We start from the raw sequence: 15,358 nt of genomic DNA, 5'->3' as shown, positions 1-15,358 counted from the left end.
AGTTAGAACCTTCTTAACAGTTGAATTTATTCATAACACATTTCAACAACAAGGGTTTTCAAAGTGCTTTACAATAAAAAATTATAACATACGCACACATCAAAAAAACGTTACAATGGCCAAATATATCCCACTTATTATTAATCAAAGGCAATGCTAAACAAATTGGGTTTTCACCTTGATTTAAAGGAGCTCAGTGTACCAGCAGTTTTGTAGTTTTCTGGAAGTATGTTCTAGATTTGTGGTGCATAATACATTGAAGCCTGGATGGATCAGTGTCAGCAGACTGGAAACACTACTTTATGTGAATATCTAAACAATCCTTTCTAGCATCTAGAAAACCTTAATCTGACAACCAAAACAAGGTAAGTAAAAAAGAAATGTAGCACCTAAAATAAAAAAGCTAATGACATTTAAAGTACTAATCCCTAAATAGGGTGTTCATGAATTCATGTCACACGGCTTTTCTTACTTACATGTGGTGGTAGTGCTCTAGGTTCTGCGAGCAAAGCCACTCCTGGAAGGCAAAGTCTCGAAGCAGCTTGATGTGAGCTTCTGCAATTTCCCTCCAGTGCTGCTGCTCTTTCACCACCTCCTCCAGACGACTCAGCGCGCTCAGACTCAGTTCTTCCAGTGTCTGCACATCTGTGCGACGCATAAAAACCACATAGAAATGTCCAAAAGTACAAGAATATTCAAGTCTCTGCTGATGTCTGTTCTTTAAAATATTTATTCCCAACCTTCTGATAACAAAAACAAACAAGAGGGTTTCCTTGAAAATTACACAGACTTGGGAATCCCAGCGTCAAAAATCACACACCATTCACCAAGCATTCAGACTGCTGTGCTTGTATGAGAAACATGATACTTTAAGCAGTTTTAATCATCCATTCGGATGTATGAGGTTTTAATTGTAAGGATCTGATATATTTACACCATAAACAGAGCAATAAACGCTTGTATTATTATTTTCGCTGCTTTGCTGAGTGTAATCAGACCCTCAGATACAATGCTGGTAGTTCAATAACTATGATGAGTTTTTGGACCAGCTAAACAGACCATTCTGAAAAGCACAAGCAACCACTTAAATGTTACCTTTTAGGCAGCTACTAGCAGCTGTTACTGTAACTTCTCTCTGCATTAAGTATTGAAAAAATATGTTCAAAAAGCAATCCTTGCAGAGATACAAAATTTTAAGTTCTGCTACATGTTATACTTAGTGCTCTTTGGTGTTTAAATACCCACACTTACATTCTGCTCACATCTCCTCAAATGAGATGATGTATTTGATGCCAAATCTGATTTTTTTCCAAAAGCAGTGTCACTAAATATGTTGTCAATTGTAATTAGATTTTCGGCTAAATGTACTAATACTAAATATTATCACTGTAATCATTTTCATAATATTCTCTGTTGGTGAAAATATAGTCTACAGTAAGGAATGTCAGTTTTTGATGGAATAAAATGAAAACAATCATGAAATAAAATTTTTTGAATGGCTGATGGCAATGTTGTTCGTGATTTTTACTGATTTCCATGTAAATTCAGGGATATAAATTACACCACATTTGTTACTGTCAAAACAATGAAGCTGTAATTATTGTTAACCTACAGACAGGACATTGGCAACATTATTTCTTTTGACTGACAACTCTTAATAACTAATTAACATTAATACTTTCAGCTATAAAGCACAGGTAATGTTTTAATGCAGCATTCACCTTGAAAATGCTAAAATGTATTTTGAGCACCCAAATACTGATACACCATTGACGCTTATATCACCTTTTGAGAACCATGGACATGCACAAAAATCAAGTCAGAAAGATTTTCCCAGAAACGTCTGAAAACAAACTCTGTATATTGCAACTCATATGTACTAGTCTAAAAAACGTACCTTCAAATAAGTGACTGTATTGAGAAAGGCTATGTGCTTGGAGCCATTCCTCAATCTGACCTTCTTTTCTTTTCTTCCACCGTACTTCCCAGAACAAGATCCACGATACAGAGCAGAAGAGGAGGGTCAGGAAGAAGCGGCGGTCCATCAGACCATCTTTCAGCCTTTCACTCAGATCCCTCCGTGCTCTCACAACTGCCACACGAGTCCAAACTCCTGCCACGGAATGAGAAAAGTGAAGACAAAATTATCAAATGTACGCAAGACTGAACAAATACTGCTTTGCTTTGAGCTTGTTAATCATTATAACATGAATTTTGTCAATGAATGGGGACACTACGTGAATGAATTACCTTGTAAATTTATTGAATGGTGAGGGAAAACAACAGGAAAACGAGTTCAATCTGATTGTATTTACAATCCTATTCAAAAACAACACTGAAACTGAAGAGATGTCTGAGCTAGCTTAATTTATTAAAGGTATCCTGGCAGACAGCTAAGAAAAAAAATCTATTTTAACGTGTAGGCTGACAAATAGAAATCAATAAGGGAGAGAAACAATGAGGTAAACTGCAACATCACCAATTCTCGCTCAGAGGCTGACTGCTACGACGGGAGCATTCAGAAAGAAAATACAGCGCTAACAGCTAGCCAGGTTAGCCAGGCGTCCTTTTAGAAAGCTCTGAGCCAATAATAGCTAGTTATCAAGCCGCACATTCAAATATCTTTACAGAAACCTACATACAACTTTAGGGATGAAACAAGGTATTACATTTGCCAATAAGATCTACAAGTACTACTTGTTTAATAAACACTGCATTTACCTTCGTCTGTCAGTCGTTAGCATAGCAACCGGAGCGTTCGGACAGAGTCGTCGCCTACTTATGACGTCTTAGTATCGACACACGAGGAGAGGAGAGGCAGCTGATTCCAGAGACTTTAAAAGCCTGAAACTCAGAAATATGGTAAATAATGTCGATTTCTCCCTACTTCATCTTAACCTATTAGCATTCAAGTTGACATACCTTTAATTTGGTTATTACACTTTTACAGCTTTTGTTGTTACAGCGTTTTATGGAGACATGCTTTTGAGATATACCTTACTAGCTTTAGCACAGTTTACCTAGCATTAAAACAAGCCAGCATTACAATCCTACCTTCTAAACATAAGATTAATCTAAATTCATAAATTAGGATATCGTTGAAAATGTAATTTGAACACAATTAAGAATGTTTATTGAGCGATATATTTCAGGCGCTTTCTGTTTCTGTTAATCTGATGAATAACTTTGCAGCTATGGTAAACCTAAAACTTTCTCAGACAAATTTAATATAGTACAAGCCAGTAAAAAAAAAAAAAAGTTAATGATCAATTCTTATCTCATGACCAGTTATCACACTTCACAGGAAAAGTAAGCCACAATAATCTTTAGTAAAGGTTGATGCTAACCCAGTGCAGTGTTCGAACCTATTATTAGAAAGTTGAGTGGAAGGAAAAAGTAATAGGGTGGCTGCAGCCTTGAGAGGGTTGTGAAAAAAAGCCCATTCTACATTGTAGAGGGAATTAAGTATAAAGTGGAGTTACTTATACAAGAACCAACACTAAAAGATATTTAGTATATGGGATATAACTTACCCATTTTTTTTGCTTGTATTGTATAATACATGGACATACTTTTTTAGCAGGAATAATTTTTTTTGTTAAAAATACTAGTTTTACTAGTCTTAAGTTGCATTCCATCCATCCATTTTCGGTACACTGGAGAGAGGTTGGGAGGGGTGCTGGTGCCTATCTCCAGCGAACGGGCGAAAGGCGGGGTTCACCCTGGACAGGTTGCCAGTCTGTTGCAGGGCAACACAGAGACAGACAGGACAAACAACCATGCACGCACACACTCACACTTAAGGATAATTTAGAGAGACTAACAGTCATGTTTTTGGACTGTGGGAGGAAGCCAGAGTATTCATGCATGCACAGGGAGAACATGCAAACTCCATGCAGAAAGACCCTGGGCCGGGAATCGAACCCAGGACCTTCTTGCTGCAAGGCAACTGTGCTGCCTGCCTGTGCATTCCAAATTTCTTAAAAATGGCTTTGATTTGCTGCAAACCAAAAACACTCAAATGTATTGAAGGAAACATCGGAAAAATATCGCAATAAATAATATGTGTCAATGATGCTTTAATTTATTGACTAAAATTATTGAGTGTTTGTTTCATGCTTTCAAATGTAGACTAGTTTTCAGATGGGGTTGAACTCTGGTAATGTTTTTTTTTTCTTTTACTATTTACATCAAAGGGATGTTATAAATTAGTCATTTCTAAAGTTAAGATTAAGCCATAAAGTGTGGAGCCTTGAAATCCTCTTCAAAAATCAAAGTAAATAAAAAAAAGATAATAATAAAAAATATATGTACTGTAAATGTTACAATTGAAAAAAAGGGAAAAAAATGTAAATAGTTGGCAAAAATATTTTTGCTGTTAATTTAATTGATTTACTGATTATGCTTCAATACATAACTTTCACTAGTGTGTTTTGCTCTTAGTGATTTGGGAACTGATGCTCTAAACATTTGATATAAATTATTTTATTTGGTCTGATGTCTATGTGTGTTTCTTTCAGGGGAAGCAGAAGACAAAAAAATTTGCTGCAATGAAAAGGATGATTAATCTCAAAGATCATAGGATGTAAGTCCTAAAATCTGCAGTTTAATTTGGTTGCATATCTGTTGCAGTTCTTTGACCACTGGATTCAGCATTAAAAAAAACTAGCTCATTTGAACTTTGCCATTGCTTTATAGAAAAGAAAAAGACCGTGCTAAACAGAGAGACAAGAAGAAGAAAGATCTTTCAGAACTTAAGGAGCGGGAAGTGTACGTTAACCACTCAACTCAATAAACTGTATCTTAACCTGTGGTCTGTGCACTTTTTGACCTTTTCTTTTTCATTCTCATTGCAGCACCAAGTATCCGTCATGCATGTTCTTCCAGTACAACACCCAGCTTGGCCCACCATACCATGTTCTTGTTGATACCAATTTCATCAACTTTTCCATTAAAGCCAAGCTGGACATTGTTCAGTCTATGATGGACTGCCTGTATGCCAAATGTAAGAAGTATTTGAACTCTAAATGTAGACTTAATACATGCTCTGTTAGAGAATGTTATTTAATGGTTATGACAGATCAAATTAAACCATTTTCCCCCTGACACGTGATTTGCTTCAGGTATACCCTATATCACAGACTGTGTGATGGCTGAGATCGAGAAGCTGGGGATGAAATACAGAGTGGCTCTCAGGTATCATCTCCAGCAATCATTTAATTCTGCAGACATACAACATGTATGTAGTTCTTCTTTTCCATCTAAACAATGTTGTCTGTTTGACAGGATAGCCAAGGATCCACGTTTTGAGCGTCTGCCATGCGCACATAAGGGCACATATGCTGATGACTGTTTGGTGCAAAGGGTGACCCAGGTAAAATAAATGCATAGCAGTAAACATCCAGAGGAATATAGTGGCATAAAATAGCTAAATTGGTAAAATGTCTAACTTTAGCCTTTTTAGCTGCTAAAGTGAATGCAAGTGAACTAAATTTAAACACTTATGAAGAACAAAATGTTGATCAGTAAAATAAACTTCATGATCAGCGCATAGCCTTTTATTAGGAAGCATGACATGAAAACATTTAGATTTGTGGGCTGTGCATATCTTTTTGTTTGGCACAGGAACCAATTGTGATTATGCTCTGATTAGAGGATAAATAAATAAATTTAAGAACAATCGCAATAATGTAAAATATAAATTGGATAAATTTCAAATTAGAGATTTTCTGTGTGTGAAAAAATTATTTAAGTGTAAAATTACAGGTTGAACAGATATGAGCAGTTTTGCCTTGTAGGTATTATTCTGAAAGTTGGTGTATAAAGTGTGAAATGTGATTCGACCTTAATCTCCTGAAGGACCACAGAAGAAAAATAATCAAACAAATTGGGCATTTGACACAGTTGGTGAATGGAGAAAAACAAGACGGTCAAATTAATGGCAAACTGCTTTTATAACTAAGTAATAGAAGTGCTAATTGTCCCATCAGTTGTTTCTGCTGAATGTTACATTTTACAAAGACAATCTATTTGGAATACTATTATTTTAGATGATACCATGTTAAATCAGTTAAATGCATTATATTGCGGTGCTGTTTGTGAATATAGAGATTGATTACATACAACTTTTTATGCAGCACAAGTGTTACATCCTGGCCACTGTGGACAGAGATCTGAAGAGAAGAGTCAGAAAGATACCTGGAGTACCCATCATGTACATCTCGAATCACAGGTAACAAATATCAAGTTGTCTCAGAATCTGGAAACCTTGCATGTTTTAGTTTTAAACAAAGATGTTTTTGTTAATACTTTTCATTTCTGTTTGCAGGTATAACATTGAACGTATGCCTGACGACTACGGTGCCCCAAGGTTTTGATATTTCTGCCCTGAAGTTAGTCGTGTAAATAAATTAAGGATTCCTACCAACTGTTGTAGTAAAAGTGCAGAGGTGTTCAGATTTGACTTACTGCTGGAATGGGTTTGGTAATGTTTCAGCTTTTCAAATTGTATTATTTCTTGTGACCTTCAAACATTTTGTTGCAATTTAATTTCTGAATAAATAAATCACTAACTGAACTGTTTGTTTTTTTATTTTGCAGAAAAATATTACAAAAAAAAGTGTCAAAAATATTAAAACAAATTCTCACAACCCTGATCTACATACAGGTTCATGACAGTAAATTAGAATTATAATGAAAAAGTTCATTTCTTTGTACATTTTCTACCACATTTTTTCATTCCGCTCAACTTTTCATTAATATGCTTGGATACAATGGCGTAAGCAGGCCAGATTAGATTAGTATACAGGGCAAAACATGGCCATAGCCTAACCTCTGTGTGAAAATGCCTTTCATTGATCTCATGTGACATTCTAATTTCAATAAGAAACTGAATCTTGTGGTTTTCAATAGTTGTAATCCATTATCATCAAACTTAGCTGAAATAACGGCTTGGATTGTAATGAATCAGTAGAATATATAAGTTTCACGTCTTGAGTTAAGGTTTGAAATATATGAACTTTTGGAGGCTTTATTTAATTCAGATGCACCTGTAAATATAACTCGCGGATTTCTTACGAAGAGCACCTGAATGCAGCACTTGTCACCGCTGAGATCATTTTCTGAGACTGGCGCATGCGCAGTAGTTATAGTTCGGGGAGTGTCTGAGCGGCTCGTTGGACTCAGAAACCAATGTAGAAGAGCATCTGCAGGAACAATGAGCCGGCTGGATTGGGAGGAAAGGATTTCATAAGATGAGCCTAGACTGAAAGGATGAAGAAAGTCGCAGAAAAGGGACCTCGAAGGAACATCGATTTCTAGCCAATTTGAGGCGTGAATGACCTCCAGCGGTACAAGGAATTAGGATTTTCTAATACTTTGTTGCCTGCAAAGTCAACCACCTGACAGACTCGTTAGCGGTGTTGCATTGGGGAGAATATGAATACTTGTAGAAAGATGAACAGATTCATTATGAGGATCATTCTCATGATTAAGTCGCCTTTATTGTCTTATTAATAAGCATGGATAGCTGTTTACTAGAAGGCCTCCAGACTGCTTAGTAGGTGTAAAACATTTGCTGCCAAATAAAAAAAAGTCCTTTGTTTTTCACTTTTTAAATGTCTGCATCAGCCTGAGGAACCAAGGAGAGATTTACCATCCCCTTTAACAACAAGCTTCGCTGACTGTTTTTGTGAGACACTGATGCCATAATCTCCTGGAGGTCATGAGATGACCATCTGCTGCTGGAACCTGCTTTAGACCTGCAAGCTGATTAACCAGTGACAGAACCGAAGGCAGGACTTTTCTGCATCTGGACTGTGTGGCTGCCTGCTGAAGGAGGGATGCTGAGGGCCACCGTGGGCTCCGCAGAGGAGAGGGATGAGGAGGACGAAGGGGAGGAAGAGTTAAAGGATGGAGGGGTGCCTTTCTACGTCAACAGAGGAGGCCTCCCGATGGATGAGGAGACTTGGGAGAGGATGTGGCGCCATGTGGCCAGAATCCACCCAGGCGGTGAAGTTCTGGCCAAAGAGATAAGGGGTGCCACTGATCTGCCCAAGGTAAAAAAAACAAACTTATAAGACATTTCATCCATTGTAATTGTTCAAATAAATAAGGTACAGACATTTTCATACTATTTCACACTTCACTAAAATGGGAGTGAGAGAGAAATCTAATTTAGAAGAGTTCAAAGTCTAAACAAAATTGCATTCCTGAAAACTGTAGTGATTAAACTTTATTTGAAAAAGGAGTGTTACATTTCCATATATAAACTTTTCCATTTTGGTAAAAGAAAATAGTTTCTATAAGTTGCAACCAGGAGACAGCACTGATAAAACTTTAATAGCTGGTGATTCATCAAAAAGCACCTATCTTGGTATTGCTGAATGTCAGTTCTACATTGACATCACAACACGCGAATTGTTGCAATGAATGGGTAAATGTGTGGGATTAGCTGGTTCTCTGTTAAGTTTGCACCATGATTACTTTGCAGACTAAGACTACTTTGTGTCAATTGGCAATTATTAATGTGAGAAAGTGAAGACCACGTGTTCCTCCTGGCTCAGTTCTCATGCCACTTTTACTGCAACATTTACCTGCTTCACCCAACTCAGAGTTTGAAGTGTTATAGAATCTTTTACAACATAATGGTGCTATAACACACCGGTTGGTGTCAGTGCCGCTGCATGACCACAGTTTATTGCCATCACTGAGTCATTATGCTCATACTGTCAGTGGGTGAATACAGCAACATTTCTTCAAACTCAAGGCAGAAAAGGCAAGGTTAGAAATAAAAACTAAGCTTTTGACTTAATGAGGCTAAAATCCTCAAAAGATGCATAAAACATTGGTGACCTAAATTTTAACATCCAAATGCAGTCTGTTACTACACCAGCGTCCTATCATCTTCAAAACATTTCCAGAATAAAGAGTTTTCTATCAAAACACGGAGATAATACAATCAGCTTTTAATTTCATTGAGTGAAATTATTGTCACCCTGTCTTTAAGAAGACTCTGTGTGTCACTGCTGGCAGAGCCTTTACCAATGCAAGAAAAATGGAAGAAAAGTATTTAAATCAATGCATGCCCCCTCCCCCCAGTTTTTAACAGTTTTTCAAATCTTGTTATCTGTCTATAAGGCACTGAATGGTCTTGGGCCTAAATGTATTTCAAAGCTGCTTGTCAGGTGTAAATCATTTAGAATCCTCTTGTGATCAGAGTGTTGTCTGTCTAGTCTGTCTGAAGGTTTTGCCTCTTTAGTAAGAGGCTAAACCTTCATATTTGACCCATTAAGGTCAAATATTATTTAAGAAGTATATTTTTATTATGTCTCTGCTATTTATTTCTTTTATATTTCTTTTTTTTCAGTTTTTTCTTCTTATGCAATGCTGAAATTGAATATTTTTTTTGTTCTTCAAGTGTCTTCTAAAGCTCTTTGAATTCCCTTTCATATGTATGATTCTACCCAATTAAACTGCCTTAAGTTGCTGTGAATATTGTGATTGTTGTTGTAATGCAGTTGTTTGACCCTCCCCCCGTACAGATTCCAGTGCCAAGTGTGCCTTCATACCAACCTTCGACTACCATCCCACAGCGCCTGGAAGCCATACAGAAGTACATCAGGGAACTACAGTATCCTCCCATGCATTTACAGTACTTGATTGCTTTCATTTAATGCTAAATGAGTTAGTTGGGGGTTTGTTTTGTAAAATTAAATGAGGGATTTTGTGTAATATAGTCTATCCAGTGTAAACTCTGCACTCTGTACCAAAACCATGATTTCCACTTAGTGCAGAGAGTCATTCATTATTAATCAGCAGCCTATGAATATAACAAAGCACTAAAGAGCTGCGCCCCCCTCTCTGTTCATGCTGCTCTTCATGCCTGTGTAACAGTTAAACCTTAACTGTATCTTACAGGTACAATCACACAGGAACACAGTTTTTTGAGATTAAGAAAAGCCGTCCTCTCACTGCGTGAGTTACTCTTCCTTTGGAATCAAGACACAAACAGATTTCTGTCCTCGGAGGGTAACTGGGATGGTGCTGCGTCTGCCAGGGATGCATTCGGATTAGCTGTGTCTCTTGTTTACCCTCGGGCTTTGCAAGTAGCTGCTAATGTCAGTCAGCAGATGCCTGAAACACACTTCCTGATCTCGCTTTATTAAATTTTGATCCCATTTCCTTGACTCATGGAAGTAATGTTGACCTGGTGAATACAAAAACAGTCTTCGCACTTATTACATATAGATTTTGTGTTTATGTTTTGTGCAAACATAAATATAACATAAACAATTCTCTTTGTTTCTTTTGTTTTTCACAGGTTGATGGACATCGCTAAAGAGATGACAAAAGAGGCTCTGCCGATTAAATGTTTAGAGGCGGTGATCCTGGCCATGTATCTTTAAAGCTGTAGAGCGTGTTGCATTATTCAGATTGTGTTAAATGTATTTGCTGTTGTGATTCTGACCAAGGGATAGCTTTGGAAAATGATGAACAAAACATATTATTAAATCATATCTTATGATGCGCTGACACAAAAAACAAAAATAATTGATCCTTTGGATCAATTTGATTTCCTACTTTTAAAGTTTTACTTTAACAATGAAATAAAAATTAAGGCGTTGCACTTTTAGCTTCTGCCATATTGAGATAGGATCAGAGTTTCATCTGGTAGCAGAGGATGCATTCTTTTCTTCTGTGCCCCCTTAAAAAACACTGACCTTCCTGGTAAATCTGGTTTAGTAGTGCCACTGCCTCCACATTTAAGGAATTCCTGACGTCGAGTACCTTGACATATGCTGATGTAGCCATCTCACCAACAACATGCCCGGTGTGGAGCGATTCCCGCTCAGCTTTAAATCTCACTTCTCAGGGAACCACTTCTACCACATTGTGCTTGGGGTTCACAGCGGGGGGCGGTTCGGCGCCCTGGGCATGAGCCGCAGGGACGACCTCATGTTCAAGCCTCTGGAGTTTCGAACACTCATGGACTTGGTTCAGGAATTTGAAGGAGCCTACAGGGGTTACTGGCACACCCTGCGCAAGATTAAAATTGGCCAGTACGTGTCCCATGACCCTCATAGTGTGGAGCAGATAGAGTGGAAACACTCCATACTGGACGTGGACAAGCTGAGCAAGGAGGAATTGCGGAAGGAGCTGGAGAGACACACTCGAGACATGAGACTGAAGGTACAGCTGGGCCTCAAATTTCTTGCTTGTGTATTTGATATATTACTGATGGTGATTACTTTTTATAGTGTTATGCTATATCCTGAAGCTAGCACATCTTACCAATCCAAAAAGTTATTTGAAAGAAGAGACGTGCAGAGATATTTTTGGGGGGCAGGTGCTCAAGTATAAAAAAAAGGCACCTTGTGTGTCACAAGAAATTCCCAGCTGCTTTAGTAGTGTGAGATTTATTACAGGTCACACACTACATTGTGAAAAAAAAAAACATTTCAGAAGGGCACTTTTTGTCCAGAGGAAAAAGAGCAGGAGCTCTAGCACCTCCTAGTGTCTATCTGTGCAGTACTGTGTTGTGAGAAGTAAAATTTTCTTTTTTAGTAAAAGAAATTCAGATCCAACTGGAGTATTGTCAGCAGTCTTCTCTGTGATTGTGTTGACCATAACATCACCATAAAATGTCTTCATAAATAAAAAAATAAAAAAATAAAATAAAATAAAAAAATATATATATACATACAGTATATATACTGTATGTATAAAAATTGTAACATGTATTTGTATTAAAAATTATATCTCCTTTTGGACTCAATTACTGAAGGTAATTAACTTACTCATCATTAAGATGCGCCAGCATTTCCTTTGATCTTTTGCTCCACTGTGACTCTGAGCTGATTTGCTGTTTGAGAGGCAATTTCTCTGAGATGTTTCTCTGTCATCACCTCTCATGCCAAGATTATGAGTGTAGCCATGATACAGCACATTATGGATAATAAAACTAACGGCTCCATCCATCAGTAAGAGGCCTTTCTACTGAGTGCTCTACACAATCACTTTAAAAGCACAAACAGATTAAAGCTAGGGGTATTTGAGAAGGGGAGAACAGAGGAACTGTTGATGTTCAAATGTAATTTTTAATAAGTTATACAATTTTTTTTTTTTTTGCAGATTGGAAAGCCAGTGCCTCCATCTCCTACTAAGGACAGGAGAAACAGCATGGGTTCTCCTCTCAAAGGACCAGGAAGCCCCATCCGGAGGATCAGTCGAGTTGAGAGACGGTAGGATTGACCACATGCGCTTAATGATCCATTCTCATAAAAACAATACAGCCACTTAATGTACAAAAGACAGAGAAGACCTGCATCGACCTGATGAAATCGCAAGTTTTATTGATTTTTGAAAAAAGGGAAAACATTTTCTTTTAAAATCCATTCTCTTGTTTTAATGTGTCTTAAAACCTGTACAACTTAGTAGAAAAAGAAATAAATCTTTTTTCAACTTTTTTTAAATTGTTCCCCGAAAAGACAACATGTTTTTTTAAAAAATAGAGTTAACTTTTGAAATAAGTCTAATTTTTACGTTATAAAAACCTTGCATTTTAAGATGGGTTTGCAGACTTTCCACTGTATTAATAATTGAATTGCTCACAGCAACCGGCTAAAGAAATAGCATAAGAATTAATCATCACGATTCTGTTTTTGTTCCAGCCCCTCTGGAGAGAAGAAGGTTTTGGAGCAAAAACCAAGTGATATTAATGGATACCAGATTAGAGTCTGAAGAAGGATTCTGTTGTTACTACACATCTGCACGATGGACCTACCGGTTTACTTCCTTTGAGTAGACATTGGCCTGTTTTCTGAATGCATTCTGGAACAGGTCACCAGCAACTGTTCTTCCTGAAACAAGCACCTCATTCAGCTCTCCTTATGTTGTTACAGACCTTTTTTTCTGTAACAGTTCCAGTAATTGGTGCTGGCAAAGCTCCCAGTTTATGAAGAGAGGGACTAAATGTGCAGATTGCATTTTTACATGAATAAATAAGTGCAGTTTTGCTACTTTAACCCAAAACTATATTTGAATAAGTACAGCTAAGTGTACACGCATTAATTTACATATCACATCTCTATGCTGTTAGGCTTTTCTACAATCTGTATCACTGTACTGTAAGTTTAAGACAGATTGCATAGTGTAACTTCACTTTGATTTAACTAGACAACAGCTACATGTGTAGTAACTTGTTTATGCCTGCTACCTTTGTGCCTTGTTTAAAAATTTTAATAGAAAAAAAAGCTTTTAGTGACCCCAAAACCTGTTTGTCTACAGAAAAATCAAGATTTTATTCAGTTACCTACATACATATAATGTATATCTCCAAGTGTAAAAAGACGCTTTAATGAACAATCCAAAACCTTTGAGAATATAAAATCTGTCAATCTGTCTATTAAATTGATTCCCCTTATAGCTAACTAACAAACACAGCATTCAATACATATGTAGATGTCAACTATTTGAAATCTGACTTACAGTACAGCTTTGGTCAGAAGTTTACAGAAGCTAATCATTGCTTTATTTTCCGGTGTGAGCCCAGCCTTTGGGCATAGTCCACAAATTTATATGGTTCAGATTTTTCTCACTGCAGAATCTTGACGTTCCCCTGCTTTGTCTTTTCGCAAAAACAGTTTTGGTGACTTTTTGGGATCATTGCGAAAACTCAGCATGTAAACTTCTGACTCAAACTGCAAATATGGTATACCAGCTTTTTTTTAGTGTCTAAATTTTAATTGTAGCATTTTTCTCTTGCCTTAAATGGTGTCTACTAGGTGTAAAGAAATTTTTACAGCACTTTTATCTGGGCTTTTGTATTTTTTACTGGAATTTACAACGTTTTATGGTGCCCACAGTGTTTGTGATCAGTAAACACTGCACATTCTCCTGAATGTTGCTACCATCAACAGTTTGATCTGCTCGCTGAGTGTTCTCCATTTTCTCTTCAGTGTTCTGTAATGCAGTTGTTTTGTGTCAAAAACAGTTTACAGTCTTACAATAAAGAGTCACATCAGTTTGTTTCTGTTAGATTTTTTTTACTTTTTGTGGGAATATACCATGTTTCCAAATCCCTTAGCTAATGAGAATAATGAAACTATTAGAAGTAGTATAGACATTGGCCTGTTTCACATTCTCGGCCTGAATGTCAGGCTGGGAATGTGTCTCACTCACCAGGATGTCACTTGAAAATCGTGTTCTCAGCTGAAGGTCAATACAATAATGAGAGCAGGCTGAGAACTGTAAAAACAAACTCTCTTACGTTTATGGAAAAGAAACCCAAAGCCACTAACTCTGTAAAATGAAAGTAGAAGATCCAGAGAATAAAAACACTGATGGGGTGTAAAGGAGTGTTAGGTTTCAGCATTTTATAATTTAACAGATTATCATGATTATCAGGGTGAAATTCGCTAATCTCAATTTTAGATTAGTCTTACAATTCTCCAGATGTTGCATACTAAGCATTAATTATGTTTAACATCTGTTTGGTTGTTTATGGATTGCTTTTTTTTTTGCATGAAACAAGATTATGGTCCAAAATTTATTGCAAGTACAATCAAAATGTGTGTTACATTATTCACCACTAGCAGCTTTATCATGGGAAAATGTGTATTTGATTAAATCTGGCCTGAAAACAGATGTTAATAGTTGGCTAAAACCTGCCATCAGTAACTCATGAGGTTAAGATTAAAAGTTAAGTAAATTACAATCGTGGAAAAATGTTCACCTACTGTTATATAACCTTTTTAATTTGTCTTTGGAAATTAAAGTGATTTAATTGCAGCTAATCCCAAAAGCATGTGTTTTTTGTTATAAAACAAAAAATACCCACAAAAAATTATTTTCTGAATGCACAAGAATTAGGATGCTCACTCCCAATTGTCAGTCTCATCCCTACTGGTTGAAATAATTTATGTGATGCTTGTTGTAATCATTTATTAGTTTTATAGTTAGTTTTTTATGCGTGTTTCATACATTTCTATTTCAGAGGCTGTTTATCCATTTCAAAACTACATCTGCAAGCTAATGCAGCGTCCTGTAATCATGGCTGGCACCAATAGGTTTGGTCTTCCTCATATTGAGGGGTTTTTCTAATAACTTTTAGTGGTTGCAAGAATTAAGATCAGGGAGCACATCCAAGTCGTAAAAGCAGAAATATCCCAGCAGCTTTTTGATGGGTCAAAAATGCAAGTCGTTTTTCTGCAACTTGCTGAAGGGCAATTACCTTAAATGTTTGAGAGCCGTAGAGTTCCATTAAAGCCATAAGTGCCAGAAGACAAAAGTTTCTGTAGTATTTAATCACAGAAAAATCTGTGATGCACCAATATTTAGAAAATATGGTTAAAGGAAC

At 36.8% G+C, this 15,358-nt stretch overlaps 3 protein-coding genes across 4 annotated transcripts in view; 2 read left to right on the top strand and 1 right to left on the bottom strand.

The window, feature by feature from the left end:
* Nucleotides 1-2,780, bottom strand: part of arel1 (apoptosis resistant E3 ubiquitin protein ligase 1) — a 34,410-nt gene extending 31,630 nt beyond the window's left edge. For both annotated transcript variants that reach the window (XM_023352533.1, XM_023352534.1), the window contains exons 1-3: nt 2,722-2,780; nt 1,898-2,113; nt 477-645 (exon numbers count right to left, since the gene is read on the bottom strand). In XM_023352533.1, the coding sequence (XP_023208301.1) occupies nt 477-645; nt 1,898-2,045 (317 nt within the window). In that variant the 5' untranslated portion in view covers nt 2,046-2,113; nt 2,722-2,780. The remainder of the gene's footprint in view (nt 1-476; nt 646-1,897; nt 2,114-2,721) is intronic.
* On the top strand, nt 2,779-6,577 carry fcf1 (FCF1, rRNA-processing protein). Its single transcript, XM_023352535.1, has 8 exons — nt 2,779-2,862; nt 4,521-4,585; nt 4,699-4,770; nt 4,857-5,005; nt 5,124-5,196; nt 5,287-5,374; nt 6,138-6,232; nt 6,329-6,577. The coding sequence occupies exons 1-8, from the start codon at nt 2,860-2,862 to the stop codon at nt 6,375-6,377; spliced, it is 594 nt and encodes a 197-aa protein (XP_023208303.1). The 5' UTR covers nt 2,779-2,859; the 3' UTR covers nt 6,378-6,577.
* A 575-nt stretch (nt 6,578-7,152) lies between these two features.
* Nucleotides 7,153-14,024, top strand: vash1 (vasohibin 1). The gene is made up of 7 exons (XM_005797760.2): nt 7,153-8,057; nt 9,543-9,631; nt 9,919-9,975; nt 10,322-10,396; nt 10,809-11,190; nt 12,133-12,242; nt 12,672-14,024. Exons 1-7 carry the CDS (start codon nt 7,842-7,844, stop codon nt 12,739-12,741), a joined length of 999 nt encoding a protein of 332 aa, XP_005797817.1. The 5' UTR covers nt 7,153-7,841; the 3' UTR covers nt 12,742-14,024.
* The last annotated feature ends 1,334 nt before the right edge of the window (nt 14,025-15,358 follow it).

This window comes from Xiphophorus maculatus, chromosome 19, assembly GCF_002775205.1.
Source record: "Xiphophorus maculatus strain JP 163 A chromosome 19, X_maculatus-5.0-male, whole genome shotgun sequence".
In the NCBI taxonomy this organism is placed as follows: domain Eukaryota; kingdom Metazoa; phylum Chordata; class Actinopteri; order Cyprinodontiformes; family Poeciliidae; genus Xiphophorus; species Xiphophorus maculatus.
This window is presented reverse-complemented; position numbering and strand designations above follow the sequence as displayed.

Coding starts and splice junctions, on each gene's coding strand:
- fcf1 (XM_023352535.1), top strand. Junction 4,771..4,856: donor GAACTTAAGGAGCGGGAAGT/GTACGTTAACCA, acceptor TTCTCATTGCAG/CACCAAGTATCCGTCATGCA. Junction 5,375..6,137: donor TGGTGCAAAGGGTGACCCAG/GTAAAATAAATG, acceptor CTTTTTATGCAG/CACAAGTGTTACATCCTGGC.
- vash1 (XM_005797760.2), top strand. CDS start 7,842: ATGCTGAGGGCCACCGTGGGCTCCGCAGAGGAGAGGGATGAGGAGGAC. Junction 9,632..9,918: donor AAGTACATCAGGGAACTACA/GTATCCTCCCAT, acceptor TGTATCTTACAG/GTACAATCACACAGGAACAC. Junction 12,243..12,671: donor ATCAGTCGAGTTGAGAGACG/GTAGGATTGACC, acceptor TTTTTGTTCCAG/CCCCTCTGGAGAGAAGAAGG.